Source organism: Neofelis nebulosa, chromosome 1, assembly GCF_028018385.1.
Source record: "Neofelis nebulosa isolate mNeoNeb1 chromosome 1, mNeoNeb1.pri, whole genome shotgun sequence".
NCBI lineage: Eukaryota > Metazoa > Chordata > Mammalia > Carnivora > Felidae > Neofelis > Neofelis nebulosa.
The window spans coordinates 71,892,689-71,912,605 of NC_080782.1; the positions used below are offsets into that span (position 1 = coordinate 71,892,689).

General features: G+C 38.7%; 1 protein-coding gene across 4 annotated transcripts in view; it reads left to right on the top strand.

Moving 5' to 3' along the window:
- Positions 1 to 11,413, top strand: part of FBXL17 (F-box and leucine rich repeat protein 17) — a 507,842-nt gene extending 496,429 nt beyond the window's left edge. For 3 of the 4 annotated variants that reach the window (XM_058725404.1, XM_058725393.1, XM_058725386.1), the window contains one exon: positions 8,498 to 11,413. In XM_058725404.1, coding sequence (XP_058581387.1) covers positions 8,498 to 8,638 — 141 coding nt within the window. In that variant the 3' untranslated portion in view covers positions 8,639 to 11,413. The remainder of the gene's footprint in view (positions 1 to 8,497) is intronic. The other variant, XM_058725415.1, reaches the window with a different exon arrangement.
- The last annotated feature ends 8,504 nt before the right edge of the window (positions 11,414 to 19,917 follow it).

Below are 19,917 nucleotides of genomic sequence, written 5' to 3' on the forward strand. Positions count from 1 at the left end.
ACTGGTGCCTGGGTCCCACTTCCCCAAGATGCAGGTACAGTTAGTCTGGGATATGACCTGGGCACTGGGGTTGTTAAAAGATCCCCATGGGGCGCCTGGGTGGCTCAGTCGGTTAAGCGTCTGACTTCAGCTCAGGTCACGATCTCGCGGTCCGTGAGTTCGAGCCCCGCGTCGGGCTCTGTGCTGACAGCTCAGAGCCTGGAGCCTGTTTCAGATTCTGTGTCTCCCTCTCTCTGACCCTCCCCCATTCATGCTCTGTCTCTCTCTGTCTCAAAAATAAATAAAAAACGTTAAAAAAAATTAAAAAAAAAAATCCCCAGGTGATTCTAGTGAGCAATTATGCTGAGATCCACTGTATTCTTATTTGTGTTCTTGTTTGCAGACACAGTTTAACTCATCCCACGTCAATAAATGTGTATCAAACATTTGTTATGTCTGAGTTGCTGTGGGGTTTGTGGTGAAGGGCCTTGGCTTGACTAAGAGAGACAGAGGGAAGGAAAGGAATGCGAAGTTGACTGTTGAGTAGAGACAAAGAGCAGGTGCTTTGGCTCACACCTAGAATCATTTTCACAGCTCTCACCAGTCTGGGAAAGACCCTTAATCTTCATTGTGGGCTCTGCCTGCAGCCTGTTCATGCATACTGAGCTACTGCTGTATCCTCCTCCAGACTTCTGGAAAGCTTAGCCTTGCTGCTGAAGAGAAAGAGTGTGAAGAGAATGAAGTAAGAGAGTGTAAAAGTCCCTCCAAATTTTTGGTGTCCTGGACCTCCCTGTTCTAACGTAGGGAAACATAGGTAAGACATGGTATGTCACCCAAGCAGGGACATGAGAAGTCCCTCTGTGAAGGGAAGAAAATAGAATCCCCAAAGAGAGCCTGCTGCATGTTGTTGGGTGTGCAGGGTCCTGGGAAAATCAATGTATCATCTGCTGTTTTATTCTTTTCTTAGTGTCCTATTTAAAATATTTTAAACTGCACTTAGATGACTCATCTCATTTACATGCAAAGTTGACATATTACTAGAATTCACATTACCCTTATTTTATCCATTTTAATATGTGCCCATCTCGGGGCCAGTGGGCACTTGCTTAAAGAGCAATGGGGCCTCTTTTGAATATGCATTGTCTGCGATGACTTTTGCTACACCTTGTGGATGCCGGGTTCCACTGATAGCCAGTACAGTTTCCCAGATCCAGGAAACTCAGAGAGAAGCAGATTCCGGAGGCGTATTGCCCGACAGACAACACTCTGCCTCTGGGCCGCCAGGAGTCAGCCTCTGGGGCTGTTAGCAGTGAGTGACATTGCCCAGGGAGTCTGTGAAGAATGACAGACCAGTGTGAGGGCAAGAGCCCTGAATTAGGAGAGAGGAGTTGAATGTGCTATTTGCAGCCCCTTCACAGATGTACTGTGGGTTCCTTACTTTTCCCACCTGAAGATAGGGGGATCCATTTTCTTCACTCCCCTTTCCTTAGAATGGAGCTATGTGAAGCAAGAACTACTGAAGTTACACACTTGAGTTCGCTAGATGAGCTGGAGAAACATTACCTTACAAAGCTTACAAAGTAAGGGACAGATTAGTGGTTTATTCTGGCTCATGAATGGGTTTCCTTTCTTCCCTGAATAATATGTGTGTATTTAACAAATGTGTACACAGGCTGATGCTTCCTTGTCCAGAAGTTCAATTAAATATTCCTTCTTTTGGAAAGCCTTTTCCAACTCTCCTGGAAAAGGTCAGGTGCCTCTGTCCACAGCAACCTGCACTTCCCCTAGAAATCAATCCTCAAGCTTTGCTGTTGCCGGTATAATTGTCCATTTTCCTTGCCCCAAGGGGTCAAGAACCTTGTCTGTCAAGTTGGCCATTCTACCTCTGTCTGGGACACAGAAAAACGTGTTGATGGGCGGGAGACTGGAGAAAAAGCAATGCCTGTTTATGTCATGGGCAGTTGCCCTGCCAGAAGGTCCCTTGTTAGTCCTGCAGCTTCATCACGTTTCTATCATGTTTCAAAGTCTCATGCAACCACAGCTGCACCATGGAATATTCCACAAGCAAAGTGAGATCTATTATAATTTACATTCCCACAGAGCAGCCATTTTGAAGACATTGTAAAGGACTTTGAAATGTGCTTATATGTAAATTGAAATCATTTTTTGTACCATAGATGGAAAAGGAATGTCAGTGAACAGTTTACTGGCCAGGTGATCAGCTAGGCCACAGTATGGCACTTCCTGCGTCTCGCTGTTACCTGTATGCCAAGGCAACATGGCACAGTGCAGAGAACATCTTTGCTTAGGGGTCCTGGATTCAAATCCTAGCTTCCATTTACAAGGTACATGACCCTGTGTGAAATACTATTCCTCTCTGAGCCACAGTTCATGTGAAATAAGGAGTATTAATGCGTATATGCCTGGAAAATAGTAGATGTTCATTGAATACTTTTCCCGTTCCCTCCTTGCTAGAGTGGAGGCATACTTTCGTTTTGCCTTTATTGGTCATTATGGTGAAGAATTAACAAATTATGTTCAACTTTTTGCCAAAGTAAACCATGCTGAAGAGAAGAAATGTGTTTGATTTATCCCCTACCACACAAGTGCCTCATTCTGATGAGCACAGTGTTTCTCAGTGGGGGGCGTAGGACAGTTTGGTTTGAAGAATTCTTCCTTGCCTGGGACTGTACTGTGAGTTGCAGTATTATTTTCATGCTATCTGGGACAACAAATGCCACACGTCACTGTGATGACAACACCAACGATAGCAACAAAAAGCTCCTCGGATTTCCATTTGCCCCCCAGGGAGCAGTAAAGGCAGGTAGAATTTCTGAAGCCCAAGAAATTGGGTAGCATTATTTTGAGGTAGCATCATTTTGAGTCAGGGGATCTGCCCACAGTTCCCTTTCTGCCTCCAGATAACTGTGACATGAGAAGGCATGTTAAATGTCACAAAATTTCAGAATCCTCTGTGGGGCCCACCTGGGCCTGCCGCCCTGAGCAGGGCACTGACGCTGGAAGCAGAAGTGGGTTTTTGCAACGTTTTGGAAACAAGCTCATATCTAGTGACCAGTAACGTGTCTCTTAGTGTTATCCATCCAGTCTAGTGTGTCACTGATCTCCAGTAAGGAAGGCTGCCCTCATTTAACTCCAGTATGGCCTAGGCTTTTCCTTAGTACTGTCTGACAGCAGAATGACCCAGCAGAAATTACTGAACCACCAGCATGAGCTACTTTGGTGTCCTGTGCCAAATTATTGGAAACCCGAGGGAAGGTGCATCTGGAAAGAGGCGCCCGGTGATGTCGGTTGGAAAGGAGAGTAACACAGAGAATCGCCTTAGGTATGAACTTCAAAGGATGAAAGGAGTTTGGAGCTGCCATAATGCCCAGACTTTAGAGACTGCTACCCCTGTAGTGGGAACAGTCTGGGAACAAGGTGAGGTTATGTCCACTGTTTCTGATGCAGAACTAATTCGTGCTTTTGTGTTTACTCTGTACCTGTTCATTGAACAACTACTACATTAATTTAGCCAGCAAATATTTATTGAGTAGTTACTAGGTGCTAGGCATTCTATAGGTGCCAGAGATGTGGCAGTGAACAAAACCAACAAAAACTCCTATCTCATGAGCTCATAATCTAATGGGGGCGAGAATATGCCAGGCAGTGGGCAAAGGACTGAAAACAAAGAGATGACTCAAATACTCTTTGCTGTCAAGAAACACAGTCTAGCAATAGCGTAATACATTTTAATGTTATTGATATTTTCAGTAGTGGTCACCTCTGCGTGGAAACTTTCTCCATTTAAAAAAAAATGATTTTTTTTAAAAAGTGATTTTAAGTGGTTTATTATATTCATGAATATGAGTTTCATACACTCAGGTGTCAAATATTTCCCCTCTCACAAGAAACGTGTCCTGTTTTAAAACATGAGACAAAGAGGAAATAATAATCACTTCACATAAATGTTTTTTTCTGAAAATTTTATCAGAAATAGCATTTTTGAATGGTAGGTATCATTGGGGAGATACTTCAGATTTGGGCTGGCACTTAGCTGGAACTTTCCGGGGAAAGTATTGATAAGGTGAAGGAATGAGTGTGATGGTCTAGAGAGATTGTTTGAACTGAATCTCCGAAGCTCGAAGAGTCTCTTCTCATCCTTCCATAGTAGTAACAGGAAGAGAATGAAACTATGGTATGATTTACCTTAATTAGCATAGCAATTTACCTCACATTTTCAAAAAGTGCTAATAGATGTTAACTCAAAATAGATTAAAATACCAGACAAATTGCTACTACCTTGAAAAGAGTTATAATAATTTTGAAAATGTAAATTATGGTTATGCAGTCTTTGGAGAGAACTATAAAATCCAATCTTTCTTATATTTAAAAAATAACCTGTGGTACACACTTTTTTTTTCCTTTAATCACAGTAATTTCTTCAAATGACACCACTGCATATTTCTTTAGGAAGATAGGCTGCATTTTTCAAATCTCAAGTGTAATATAGGAGTTGCCGTTGATGGTTTTCAGCAAGAGGAAAAGAAATTGAATACAGAAAACCAGGGATCATGGAGAAATGTAAAAAAATTAATCTATGTTCCTTTTTTATATTACACACATTTTATGAGTTGGAACAGAGAATTGTTCCTTTCATTCTAGCAAGTGGAGTTGTGCATGACAAAATGTCTGCAGAAATGTGTATGTAGGCGTAACAATTTAAAATGCTTTGGACCCTCCTGGTGTCTAACGCTGAACTTTTTCTCTAAGGCACCAAAGTGCTTATGGATTCTATACAAAGAGGTGAGCATAATTTGTACTTCTGAGGAGTAAATGAAAATAACTTTAGTATAAAATTTGTCACACTGTATCGCCAGGAGACACTATAAGTAAAAGATAGAAACTTCCCTAGTGGGAACACATGTATTTCCCCTGAATAGCTTCTACCCAACAAAGCTCTAAAATGGAATATTTGCATTTTCCCCTTTGCTTTGTTTTCTAGAATTTACAGAGCACAGTTAGCAAAAAGATTACTTAGAAGACATATTATATCCACAGAGGATTGCTGGTTTTATTCAACTATACAAAACCAAGTTACTGTCTATTCTTGCCCATAACCTTTGAAAGCCAGAGACCTAACATACTCTGTATTCTCAGCTATGGGTATACCTTATTTTAGGCAACTGAAATAGGTAAATTGAATTTTGGTAAATCAAAGTATATATACAATATTGGCAGAGAAAATCAGTTAACCTGACCGTGGATGCCTTTACCAAAGTGAATAATTATCCCCTAATTTATATACTTCATAAATTTATGTTTATATATCAGTTTGCTTAAGGTAAATTGTATCTGTCTTCCCACAAAACAGTTATCACATAGAGATATTTTTTTTCTGTGTTTAAAAATTGGACCTCGAAAACAGATTGCCTGTCAATCCCTAGGTATCGGACTTTGGGCAAGCCCACATGTAGATCAGAAAAGAGGCAGCACAGAAGACAGTGCCCATCTTTACAGTGGGTTTAAATGTTTTCTCTTCTCGGTTTTCTGTTATCTGTTTTCCTGGTCATTGTTCCTTGAATACTGAGTGGTCTGGACTTTCTCCCCTTGCCATGCATCCTGTCTGACCAAAGGACTTCAGTTCTTTCTTAATGAGACCTGCATCCTTATGGATTTGTTTATGACAGAAGGGAGGAAGGTAACCTAACAGCAAAGTAGGGAACATCAGGTAAAGAAAAGGGAGGATTTTCTGAAAGTAGATATTTAAAACCTGCACTGTTCCATTAAGGAAAGTTCTGGAATCACCTCCAGAGACCAATAAGGTAGAATAGACTCTTCCTGTATATGATGTATGTTTTAAAGCTTACTTCTCACCCTATGATTATTTTATTTTGAACACTACAACTAATGATACCAAGGTTCACTTCTGAAATATCTCAGAAATTGAACAATATGGAGCATCATGACAGAGAATCAGTCACCCTAGCGTATCGTTAATTAACTCATGCATCTAATAACCATTTACCAAGTGCCTGCTCTAATAATAAGAGCTACCATTTGGGGACCTTTTTAAGTCAGTCACAGTGTTAAGCATATCATTACACTTAAGCCTTACAACAATCCTGTTACTTTTAAGTAGTTTTATCCTGTGTGTATAGTTGAGGAAACTAAATCTTAAAGAAGTAAAGTGAAACGAGGGTTCAAACCTGTTTCTGGTTGACTCTCAAGTCCATGGTATGAACCACAGTTGCCATTTTTCTTCTCTACGTTGCACACAGCTTGACAACCTTAAAGGCAAGAGACAGTCTCTGGTCCCCAGAGGCTCTTCTTATGCAGGTGGAAGCCATAGGCAAGTAAAGAGATGATTACACAGTGAGAGTGCTTAAATAAAAGAAAGAACCATGCAGGGTGCCCACCACAGGTGCACAGAGAAGGGGGTACCTAACCCCACCTTTCTGGGAGATAGGCTTGCTTCGGGAAGGTTTCTTGAAGGAGGGAATTCCTGAGCCAAATAAGAGTTCCTCAGGGAATTGGTCTTTGTGTAATTAGTATTTAATGTCTGGTTTTGCCTTGCTCTTGAGTTTCCATTTCTTACTTGCCTTTTGGTATTTTTTTTTTATCATTCTTTCACTAATAACTAGGCCTGACTTGTGGGTACAAAAATGATCATGGCTCTTGTGGATTGTACATTGGGGCAGGAGAAACGGATATTAAATTAAGTAATTATAAACTAACTTTATAAGTGTTATGAAGACAAAGTGGGCAGTGTTAGAAGAGTAAATAACCTAAAAGCCTTACCTAATTTGGGGTGGGGGGGAGCAGGGATAGGGCAGTGAAATGACATTGGGGAAATGACACTGAAGCTAAGAACTCAAGAGTAAGTAGGAAGTAGACATGAAGAGAGGGCTTTTAGGGGGAAGTGGGTAAAAAACTATTCCAGGTAAAGAGAATAACATGTGCAAAGACCCTGAGGCCAGAAAGAACTTGGACAGTTTGATCATCTGGGATTAAGTCAGGTGACTGGAGTATCAAAAATACGCTACCGAGATACATAGAGCCAGACGGCGCACGGCCTTCTTAAGTGTACTGTCTTAGGCTGCCTCAACCCAAGAAAAACTTAGATCATAAATTTAAATTAAAAAATTAAAAATGTTGCATAAGAATCCTCTTAAGGCCATCAATTCATATTCTCAACTCTAATTTGTATATCAGTTTTTCTTTTTTACTTTAAATGATTTTCTTCTTGTTTTTGAAAACAATGTTATACATCATAACTATCACAAAAAGAATTAACTACATGGTTTGGTTGAATTTGGAGTGAAAGTTGATTTAATACAAGCAAGTCTTGAATAGAGAGGTGTTCTGACAGATTAAGTATCATCAGTGCAATGTTGAAATATCAATTCTCAATTAAAAAAAAAAGATTATATATAACAGTTTTCCAAATCACCCAGAAAACATCATGTTATCTCAGAAAAGTGTAGACGACTGAATGTCATGGTCGTCATACTTCTAGGCAGGCTTTCAAAGCAAAAAGCAAGGGTTTGATGTTGTTTTAGGCATTTCTTGGTGGTCCTGATCTTTTTCAAGAATGGACAGACATGGAGAGGGAGCACAAAATTATGTATCATAAGCACCTTCTTTCAGACCAGCTTACTCAGTATAAATGAAATATTGATGCATTTGAAAATGCCCAGGTGTTCAATAAAGATTTTAAATAAAGCTACCTAAAAGTTGTGGTTCTTAGGTTAATCATTTATTTATCTAAAGGATGAAGGAAGCTGTCTACTTCTGTGATATGAACTGCAATCAGCTTAAAAATAATTGACAAATTAATCCCTTCACAGCACAGCAATTGTAAAGGTGTTAGTTTTAATTAGGCCTGTCTGATTGCCTTGTCTAATCAAGAATCAAGGTGGTATCTTTGATGGTTAAGGTCTATTGGGGCCATCCCTGACCTGCCAGCCATGTATGTTTTAATTATTGATTCCTCACATTTCAGCCCTTTTCACAAAGGGACTTGAAGTTTGCAATGCCTGAACATTTAAAGGGAAGAAAAATAAACATTTCCCCCAACACTTCCATCTAGATTCCTGTGGATCCTCTCTACCACTCTACAGTTTTGTCCTAAAAAAGCTGTCAGGTTGATGATGTAGCTAAATGCACATTAGAATGCTATCTCCCTGCTGCCTCTCCTCCCAGGCACTAGCTTTTCAGTGGGCATTGTTAAGATCTCAACAAGTCGCTATCATTTATGCTTCTAGAAAACACATTTGATTTCTTGATATCCTATGTCTTCTTTAAAAAATCCCTGAGGGTGAATGTAGTACTCAGGAAATCGGGAAGGTCAGGCAAAAAGGGACACATACCTTTTCACAGAACACTGGCTCACATTGCTGACGGGGAATGAGGTGAGAGTTCCTGTTACCACCATTAGCACGTCAGTCAGAGGACACGGGCAGTGGGCGGTCTCAGCCATCCCGTCCTGTGCTTGACGATGGCTCTTCTTTGGTTGCAGGTCAATGAAGTGACAGTGGAGCAGCTGGTGCAGCAGTACCCCCACATCACCTTCAGCACCGTGCTGCAGGACTGCAAGAGGACCTTGGAGAGAGCCTATCAGATGGGCTGGACCCCCAACATGTCTGCTGCCTCCTCCTAACACTCCTGCTCCCGTGTAGGTCCACCCGGATCAGTCAGCAGGGCGGAGAGGAGCAGGAGATTTGGGGCAGGCAATCCCTTGGAAGGGTTTTAACTGTTCCACGTGTACGGGTGTACCCGAGTGTGTATATTTGTGTCTTGTTTGCATACTGCATAGCATAAGCGCAATTGCTATTTGTTCCCAGGTGAGCTGGGGTTTTTTTTTTTTCCTTAAAAATTAAAGATTTCAAAAGCCACACACACCTTTTAGTTTTTAAGTTCAAAGACTCGTTTCTCTAAAAATTTTTTCTTCCTGTAGAACCAAAAAAACATCGGTCTATTATTTTGAGCTTCTAACTACTGCCTTTTGAAGACGCCCCAAAATAAATGCAACCGTCTTGTCTTTTGATGGGATAGAATCATGCACTTCTGATGATCACCAGACCAGAAGTGATGTTGCACTAATTGGAAACCAGGAAACCAGTACCCTGCAAAATTTCAAGCACGTACACACATATACGTTCTTACACTCCCTCATAAACATGCACACGTGCGTGCGTACACAACTCCAGGGCAGTTTCTTTCTAGACCATTTCTGACACAGGGGCCTTCCTCCAGGTCACTGAGGAAACATGTCATCCACTGTGGCTCTGCCTAACTCACTGTATCCACAGATGGTCAACTTGCTATCTGGAGATGATGTAGGGACTAGAGAGAATTAAGCCTTCTGTGAAGTTTTTATATGGAGGCAACGATCTGAACTCCCCTGGCCGGCTCACAAAAGTTAATTATTCATTATTTTGCAAATGTGTTCTGTTGAGTCCTGAATATTTCAGTGAAGTTATGTGTTAACGTTGTGTTAGCTTTTATTTCATGGATAGTAACTGGTCCAGATATATTTTAATGATATTTGGAGCTAACCTTAGCATTCTCCACATTAAAGGCACCAATGTAATTAATAGTGTGCAGTTATTTAAAAACAACCCTACCGATCATTTAATTATTTTTTTGTTAATTTTGGTAATTATGAACGTGTATTTCTGAAATTTGGAGGTAGTCACATGAATAGAAAATTAATGAGTGAGATATAAGTAGACAATCTTCCTATTACTTTCTTTTTTTCTTTTCTCTCTTTTTTTTTCTCTTTGCTTTGAGCTTTAGAACAGGTTTTATGGATATATGCATGTTATTTTTGAATAGTTCTTGTGCTACTGCAAAGATCTATTGCTGGTTAATGTATGAGTTAAGAGGAAAAATTAGAAAGTCTTTTCATTAAGATTTTGTTTACACTTGTCAGAAATAAGCATTTCTTTGTTTAAAGATTGCCAGCTTTCAGTTAAGACAATATCGATAAGTAAATGAATATGTGTTTTGATTTCACACATCTTTACAATTAATTCATAGTAGGGACTCAGGCTCAAGTAAACTTGCCTGTGTCTAGATTTATAATCAAGACGACAGGGAGCCTTTTTAAGCTAAAGAGTGATTATCTTTCACAGTAGAGCTAGATACAAAACCCTGACTTGTGAGTTTGCTATTTATTCTCCCCCAATGTGGACATAACTGGTTTTTTTTGGTCTTTAACAGATATACTAAGGTTTGAGTTTCACTTTCTGTAAGCCCCAATATGGCTAAAATGATACTAGCTGTAAGAAACAAAATATAGCTTTACATTCAAATACTATTCACTTATTTATAAAGACTCCTTTTTTGTAAACACTGTTTCCTTTGATTACGTCAGCATGTTTCTGATGTGGCATTGTTTTGCTTTTAATCCCAGTCAGTTAAGAAAATCTACTTAGTAAGCACCAAGGGTATTTTTTCCATCACTAGATAGATTACTAATTTAATTTGAAAGGAATACAATTTGTGTAAGATTAAAAACTGTTTATTATTAATAAAAGAGTTCATCTTGCACATCAAATAGTATCGTTTTCATATTCATTTCCCCACCACTGAAAAATATTTTAATTCACAATATTTTAACTGGTTTTTAATCCAAAACTAATTTATAAGACAGTATGTATAGAAATAGTAGCTTGAGTGAATAAGCAAAAGTTTAATTTTTATATACGTCACACTATATTTTAAATAGTTAAAAAAAAAAAAAGAAGGGAGAGCCATTGATGATATGGATGGTGCCATTTCAGTTCAAAGTTGTCATCTTTAGAGTGTTACAGTTTGCTTGTCAAATGGTTTCAGAAGTGTAAAATTGATTTTTTTTATAACGTTGCGTTGTTTGAATCTCAAATACAGCACTATAACATGCTTTAGCTTGGGGGTGGGGTGGGGTGGGGAACTTGCACTTATTCTTTAAGATGTTGACTAATCCAGAAAGCCTGATGCAACATAACCTGGAAAACTGCTTTGGTATATTTGTAGAAATCTGTAGAAACATCATATCCAGCCTCAAAGCATTAATCTCAAAAAAAACAACCAGAAAAAAAAAAAAAAAAGCATCACCTTGAGTGATCCTGTGATGGTTGTTGAATGTGTTCTCATTAGATGCTTTGAAATGAGGCTTAAAATGATTTCTGGGCAATATAGTTTCTTGTTTTGCTTAGAATGTCATAAATATATGTGAACACGTTTAATGCAGGGCTTTGTATCCTCTCCAAAATGTCAACAGTATTTTCAGAATAAAGACTATGAAATATATTGCTGTAGTGAAAAATTCTGGTCCTTTGTCTTTAATGTCTTTTTGAGTGGATAAAGGAAATTCACCCAGTTTGTAGTTTCTATATTTCCGTGAATCTTTTGACCTTGCAATGGGTTGCAATAAAAGAGAAACAAAATACTTTGTCTTTTGTTTTATTTTAGAGACAATAAATGGCCTCCCTGTTGCTGGTTGGGTGTGATGCATGCAGCGGTCCACATCCTTGTGTGTTTCACTCCTGACTTTATGTTGGTTTGACTAACCAGGATAATGAACAAGACTGGGTTTAGGAGGTTCTAATTTGGCCAGTGATTACTGAGATAGATTAAAACCTTAAGGGTTTAAACAAGTGGTTTGTTTAAAATCCCATTCCCTAAACAGTCATTCATTTGCTTTGCCATTTATTCAATTTTTCAAAAGTAAACAGTTAAATTTATTGAGTAAAAAACATGTACCCAGCACTGGTCATTTAAAGATAAATAAGACTTATTCCCATCCTTGTTTCTCATAGCCTAGCAAGGAGACATTCTTGAAAACTAGCAATGGCAGTGGAGTACAAGAGGTGTAATAATAGGCATAATTAGAGGGCACACATGAGACAGAGTAGCAGCTTTGGAGAGGAAGAGCTTCACAGAAGAGGTACTTCTAATGAGGGCTGAAGGAATAACAGGAATTTACAAACTTAGTGTGGGGAAGGAAGGGAAAGCAAACCTGGAAGATGGAAAAGTATGTGCAAAGTCATGCAGGAATGAGACAGCAAGGCAAGTTCAGGGTGTAGCCAAGTTAAGGTAGGTAGCTGGGTCGGTAGGTAGCCGGCCAAGTGAAATAAAAAAGTATGTTCCATAGGGGCAGAGAGTAGAAAAAGCCTCTACAGAAAAATCAAGCCTAATCATAAACTTTTCATGGACTACTAAAGAGATTGGATTTGTAGGGAAGGAAGATCGTTTCCACTAGAAAAGTCTTGCCCTAAATTCTTTCAACAAGTAGAAATTTAAATGCAGGACTTCTATTTCTGCCAATATGTTAGAATGAAGATCCTGAAAGATTTTCTGCTATGTAACCTCTGAAATTTTTCAGTAAAATAATTTTAAACCCTTTTACCTTTAGAAAAAAATTTAAGTTTATTCATTTGAGAGGGAGAGAAAACACATGTGCACACAAGTGTGGAAGGGAGGAGGGGGGGAGAGGGACAGACAGAGAGAGATGGGCAGAGAAAGAGGGAGAGAGAATCCCAAGCAGGCTCCACACTGTTAGTGCATAGCCTGACCCATAGCCCAACACCGGGCTAGAACTCACAAACCCTGAGATCATGAGTGGGACGCTTAAACGAACTAAGCCACCCAGACACCCCTTTTTAAACCTTTTTAAATGACTAGCTCTGCCTGCATGAAAGCAAAAGAAACCTCTTGTGACCAGGAACAGAGTAGGGACATCAATCAAGAACAGGGGTCAGCAAACTATGGCCCCAGGCCAAACCTGGCCTGATATATATTTTTGTAAATAAAGTTTTATTGGAACACAACTACACACATTTGTTTATGTCTTATCTGTAGCTGCTCTTGTGCTACAACAGCGGAGTTGAGTGACTGTGGCAAAGACCATGCAATCTGTGTTCTAGAAAATCCTCTGGGTGATTGTGATGCTTGCTAAAACTTTTATCTCTAGAGAAGCTTGGAAACTTGCAAAATCTGGGAGACTATACTGGTCATTGTAGCCTAGAGAATGTGTATAAAACTTTGGGCCTGTGGATAATTGGGACACAAATCAAGAGTTCACGTCACATAAAACCAGCATCCCTGAAGTGAACTAAAATAAAACAAAACAAAAATTGAAGATGCAAATAGTCATTTTCAGCCTTGGCTAGTCTCGAGTTATTTTGGTTTCTTTTTTAAGGTTTTCTTGAAAATTAATAGCCACTGGCTACCATTCACATAGTTTAGTACCTGAATCTACAGTACTTGCATAGTTTGTGTTGCTTATTTGTATTTTACAAGGATTCATTACAGGAATGCTCATTGCCTGACAAAAGCAAACAAAAATCATCCTTTGAGAAAGGTACCCTTAATCCAGTCCTTAAAAGAACCCCCCCCCCAATAGAGTGGCAACTAATTTAAACTCACAATCTAAAATCACAGAGAAATTTTAAAGAATTTTTTTTTAAAAAAGGGGGGGCACCTGGGTGGCTCAGTGGATTAAGCATCCAACTTCAGCTCAGGTCATGATCTCATGGCTTGTGAGTTCGAGCCCTGCATCAGGCTCTGTGCTGACAGCTCAGAGCCTGGAGCCTCTTCAGATTCTGTGTCTTTCTCTCTCTCTCTGCCCCTCCCCTGCTCACACACACACACACACACACACTCTCTCTGTCTCTCTCTCTGTCTCTCTCTCTGTCTCTCTCTCTGTCTCTCAAAAATAAACATTAAAAAAAAAATTTTTAATCACAGAGAACAGAAAATAAACCAACACTAGTTGCTAGTCAACAGAAAAAAAAAAAAAACAAACACACATCTGCAAAGGCGTCAATATTAAATTTTCAAGTCCATAATACAAAAAGTTTTGATACACTTAAAGATATAAAAAAGTTATTTAAAACACATATAAGAAAAAAGCTATCAAAAAAATGAACAGATACATTCTTAAAAGAGCTAAATAGAATTTTTAGAAATCAAAATGTAATAATTGAAATTAAGGGGGCGCCTGAGTGGCTCAGTCGGTTGAGGGTCCGACTTCGGCTCAGGTCACGATCTCACGGTTTGTGTGTTCCAGCCCCGCATCGGGCTCTGTGCTGACAGCTCAGAGCCTGGAGCCTGCTTGAGTCTGTGTCTCCCTCTCTCTCTGCCCCTCCCCCACTCATGCTCTGTCTCTCTCTGTCTCAGAAATAAACATTAAAAATTAAAAACAAAAAAGAAATTAAGATGGAAGGTTTGAATAGTAGTGGTATTCAGCCAAAGGGGGAATTTGCAAACTGAAAGGTAGATCTGAGTAAAGTGAAACAGAAGTTAAAGAAAAGCCTTTTTTTTCTTTTGTATGGATCATTTCCATGTGGATGACTGAGAGATTAAGACACATGGATATAGTATGAGACTTTTCCAAACAATCTCTCTAATCTCACAGAAGAAAAAATAAAATAGGATACAGGCAAACCAGAAGAGACTTTTAAATACAGAGAACACTCTGAGGGTTGTTGGGTGGGGGGATGGACTAAATGGGGGATGGGCATTAAGGAGGGCACCTGTTGGGATGTGCCTCAGGTGTTATATGTAAGTGATGAATCACTAAATTCTACTCCTGAAACCATTATTACACTATATGTTAACTAACTTGGATTTAAGTAAAATTTAAAAATTAAAAAAAAAGATAGCGGAGTTTCCATTTTTTGGAGAAGAAAAAAAAATTTTGGAGAAGATCGAAGTCTCAGTTTTGGATGAGTTGATTTTGAGATGCTTATTAGACATTCAGTGAGTATGTTGAGTATGCAGTCAGATACGGAAGGTCAGTTCAGAAGAGGGACTTATCGGTGGCATTTAAAACCATGTATGCACCTGTCTGTAACCATCATACTTGGTCATCACCCATTAATTTAGCTGTAAAGAGGTCTAAGGACTGTGTCCGGGCATGCCTAGATTTGGAAGACTGGAAGAGCAAGGAAATTGAGGTGGAATAACCTGAAAGGTAGGAAGAAAACCTAAAGTGTGTTCTATCCTAGAATCAAGTGAAAACAAGCAAAATTAAGTAAGCTGTTATTTAGGGACACACATGTATTTATAAAAAGGAGGAAAGATAAAGGTAACAACTGCCAAATTTCAGAGTGGTGGTTACCTCTGTGGGGAGCAGACAGTGGGTTGGGATTATAGGACCTCACAAAGAGACTTCAAAAGAATCTGTAGATTCTATTTTATAAGTTGAAGGTGGCTTCAGAGTATTTGTTTTATTAATCTGCTCCATAATGTATGTTTATGTAAAAAAATATTTTGTATCAAATATCTTATTAAATTTTAAAGGAAAAGGGTTGCATACCTTGTTTAAAATGATTGATTATCAAGAATTGTGAGGTTCCCTCCTGGTTTGGTAGTGGAGGTTAGCTCCGTGTGAAGCAGGGTTTACACAATCCCGTGTCTAAATGGTGACAGAGGTGGGGAACACAGTAACTCACCCTTCTCTTCTTGTGCGCTGGGAGCATAGTGTTGCCCAACTTCCTGGTTTCTAGCCGACTGTCGTTGGAATTGTGAGCAGAACAGCTGTCCAAGTGGCGGTGAGGCAGCTATGGGATTTCTTGCAGCCTGTCATGTCATTACCACAGGAATCAAAGGACCACCACATTGTTTTGTAAAACAGTGGGGGACCCTTTCATTATCACTTCATTTTTAATTACACAGATAAATCTGATATCAAACCTTTTAGTGATACAGAGACTTGTCTGATAATGTGATAACCTCTCGCTGAAAGGAGCAGTTTTAGGGTCAAGTCTATCCGCTTCATTATATGAATAAACCACAGTTGATTTACCCATATTACCAGTGGTGGATTTTAGGTTGCTTTCTGTTTGGGGCATCATGCTTCTAAAAATTGTTTCTAGTTTCTTGATATATTTTGTAGTTATAAATGCAGCAATATAGCTCCCTCAGTCCCTGAAATGCAACCATCTCCAGAAAATAAACTTGAGCACAGTAAAATCATCTCTGTAACAACTCCAAATAGCATCCCCCTTTTTATGATTCTTCTTGGATAATAAAACTATGTATGGATGCCATCAGTCCAAGAAAAGAGAAACACCCAAAGGGCAAGTGTTTGTTTTGGCTCTTGTATTCACCACGTGATAGATGTTTCTTGTACTTTTCCCCGTTTGGCATCACTTGAGAGATCTGGACATGAGAGGCATTAACATTGAGTGACCTGGGAATGCCTAGCAAGACAGGCTGACTGGCACTCACTCAGATTCTTTCTCCAGCCTTAAATCTCCCAGGGGTGTGTCTGTGGCCCTGTGTGTGTGTGTGTGTGTGCGCACATGCGTGTACACGCACATGTGCTCATATGTAACATCCAGTCATAAATGATGCCTACTGACGGCAGTCTGTTCAATCTTCTGTTCTTTGAAGTTTTTAGTGATTAACATAACGAAAGATGAAAAAGTAGTGCCTAAAGTAAGGGCTTTTTAAGAAGAAGTGCTATAAAAATATATGCTGCCTTGATGGTCCTTGGTGGCTAATAACAAGGGTAATTTTTACAAATAATGCTAAAATAAATGGAGAAATCTCAGCAAACTTGATTTTGTTAATAGAAATAATTTTATGGTATTTTAAGCAACATCTTGCAACTGAGTCACTTACTGGCTAAAGTGGGGGAGAAAAGACATCTTGATAATTGGATTTCAATAAAACTTTTATTAATGTTTTTTTTATTCCAAATCAAAAGTTGAATTACTATACGGGGTTCATGGATGTGGAGAGGCAAATACTGGGAAGTACACTTATAGATAACTTAAATAATTTGGCTTAATGTGAAATTAAGTGGTACCCCTCTTTATTAGATAACTTAAGACGACTGCCTTCCCTCAAATGTATACTAATGAATGTGTGGTCCACCTCTCTACTCTTCTCCCTGCTGTTGAATGTTACTATTCCTGTTTCTTCTTAGCTCTACTTCACTCTAATCATTAACCAAACAGTCTAAGAAAATTAGTGATCAGAATCTTCATGCCTGTAAGGATTAACTATATATTTGAAACTGATCCCCAAACATAGAAAACATTCAGTGTTTTAAAACATTTTGCTGTGAATACAACAGAATATAACACATTCATGTGATACAGTTGTGAACTAAGTTCTACTTAAGAAATAGAGCATGACTGGCACCCTAGAAGCCCTCACCACAAGTACCCCCTCCCTGGCCCATGCATCACCCTGTCTCCAGATGCAACCACTCTCCTGGACTCTATGCAAATCATTTTCTTGTTATTTTTGCTGTATTACCTGTATGCATCCTTAAAAATATGGGTGCTTGGATGGCTTAGTCGGTTAAGTGTCCGACTTCAGCTCAGGTCATGGTCTCGCAATTTGTGGGTTCGAGCCCCACATCAGGCTCTGTGCTGACAACTCAGAGGCTGGAGCCTGCTTCAGATGTTGTGTCTCCCTCTCTCTGCCCCTCTCCCACTCATTCTCTCTCTCTCTCTCTCTCTCTCTCTCTCACACACACACACACACAAATAAACATTAAAAAAACTTTAAAAAATATAGTTTGGTTTTGCCTGGTTTTGAACTTTGCATGAAAGAATCATATTGTGTGTATTGTTTTGTGACTTTCTTTTTTATTTGATAGTGTTTCTAGGATCCATCCATTTTATTGCGTGTAACTCTAGTTTATACGGTTTTATTGCTACTTAATATTCTGTTGTGTGGACGCACTACTATTTATCCATTCTGCTATTGAAAAGCATTTGGCTTGTTTCCAGTTTGGGACAATTACAAATCCTGCTGCCAAAACCAATCTTGTACAAGTGTCATAGTGCACATAAGCACACATCTCCAGATACAGACATAGGAGAGGAAGTGCTACTATTTGCCTATCTTCAATTTTATTAGATGATACACACCATTTTCCAAATTGGGTGAGCCAGTTCACATATCCATCAGCAGAGTATGGAAGTGCTTAGTGATCACTTATTTCCTTCTGATTGCCATGTAGTGATATCTTATCATGGTTTTAGTCTGCATTCTCCAGAATATTTAAAAAGCTGGGTACCATTTCACATGTTTATTGGCCACTTAGGAAATAATGATTGTAAAGATCTTTAAACCATTTCAGAGAAAAGAAAGCACATAGGAAAGGGCTGAGAGGGTTGCCACAGTTTCACTGTGGATTATAGCTGTTGGGGCAAAAGCGATGCAAAGAGGGCAAGGAAGGTGAGGGACCCTGAAAGAGGTTTATAGATTTAAAAAACAAAGCTTTACCTTCCTGTGACTTTATTACATCTTGATGTATGGAAGGAGGCCATTATCTTGGATTTAAATGAGAAGTTACAGGGATCTGAACAGTGCCTTAATGCAAGGTTATATGGTTATTGTGACGATGTAATTAAATTAAATATGATGTAAACCAATCAAATAAGAATGGGAAAAAGAGAGTGTCACTTCTCTGCTATGAAAACAAAGTTGAGTGCTTTGGAAATTGAGATGAAAGGAAAAGCGCACACACACAAAAATCTTTCAAGTCAGTTACAGAGCTCACAAGATGTGAGAGCTCACAAATGTGGGGAAAATTTTAAAAACCTAGAAGGAGTTTGCATTTAGATTGCTTCCACAATGAATTTAATTTCTTATTCCATTTTAAAGAAATTGACACTAGAAATCATAAATGGTATGTTATGGTGATGGTTTATACAAGAATGACAATGTAGAACACAAATGGCCTTGACCATTGAATGTGTATGTGTGTGTCTTATATTAGTATAAATTTGTATATAAGTTATGTGTGTTTATATATGTGTTTTATATTTATATAGATGTGTATATATGTTTTATATTAAAATACTGAAAAAATAGGGGCGCCTGGGTGGCGCAGTCGGTTAAGCGTCCGACTTCAGCCAGGTCACGATCTCGCGGTCCGTGAGTTCGAGCCCCGCGTCAGGCTCTGGGCTGATGGCTCGGAGCCTGGAGCCTGTTTCCGATTCTGTGTCTCCCTCTCTCTCTGCCCCTCCCCCGTTCATGCTCTGTCTCTCTCTGTCCCAAAAATAAATAAAAAACGTTGAAAAAATAAAAAATAAAAAAAATAAAATACTGAAAAAATATATGAACATATATATGTTTACATGATATTTAAATAAACTTTTTCAAATAAGTAGCTAACTAGCTGTCCTAAATTTGCTAACAAGAGGGCTTTTACTTGACCTGCTTAAACCAAAACAGATATCCAACTGATGAGAAATCATGTTTTAAAAATACCATTTTTTCAATTGAAGTGTAGTTCATCTACAATAAAATACATATATATTAAGGTACAGTTCTCTGCATTGTGACAAAGGTGTAGACTTTTGTAACAAGCCCACAAACAAGCTATATAATTTATAAAAAAACAATATATATAATGTATATGTGTGTTTGTGTATATATATATACACATATGTGTGTATACACTACCCCAGAAATTTCCTCTATCCTCTCACCCTACCACAGACAACCATTGTTCTGATTTCTATCCCCTATTCTGTTTGCCTCTTATTGAACATATTATAAATGGAATCATACAGTATATATCCTTTGGGTATAATGTCTTTCCCTCACATAATTGTTTTTGAGATTTATCCACACTGTTATATGTATCAATCATTGATGGGTCCATTGTGTGACTATACCACATTTTTTAATCCATTCTGTTGAAATTTGTTACCAGTTTTTGACTACTATTTATAATGCAGCTGTAAATAACTTTGTACATCTCTTCTTATGGGGTATATTCCTAGGAGTGAAATTTCTTGGGTAACTACCTAGGAGTGGAATTGCTGAGTGATAGAATATGTATATGAACGTAGACCTTGTGAAAAACTGTTTTCTAGAGTGGTTATACCATTTTCCACCACCACCACTACCAATGAATGAGAGTTCCTATTACTCCACATCCTGACATTTGATGTTGTCAGTGTTTTAAGTTTAACC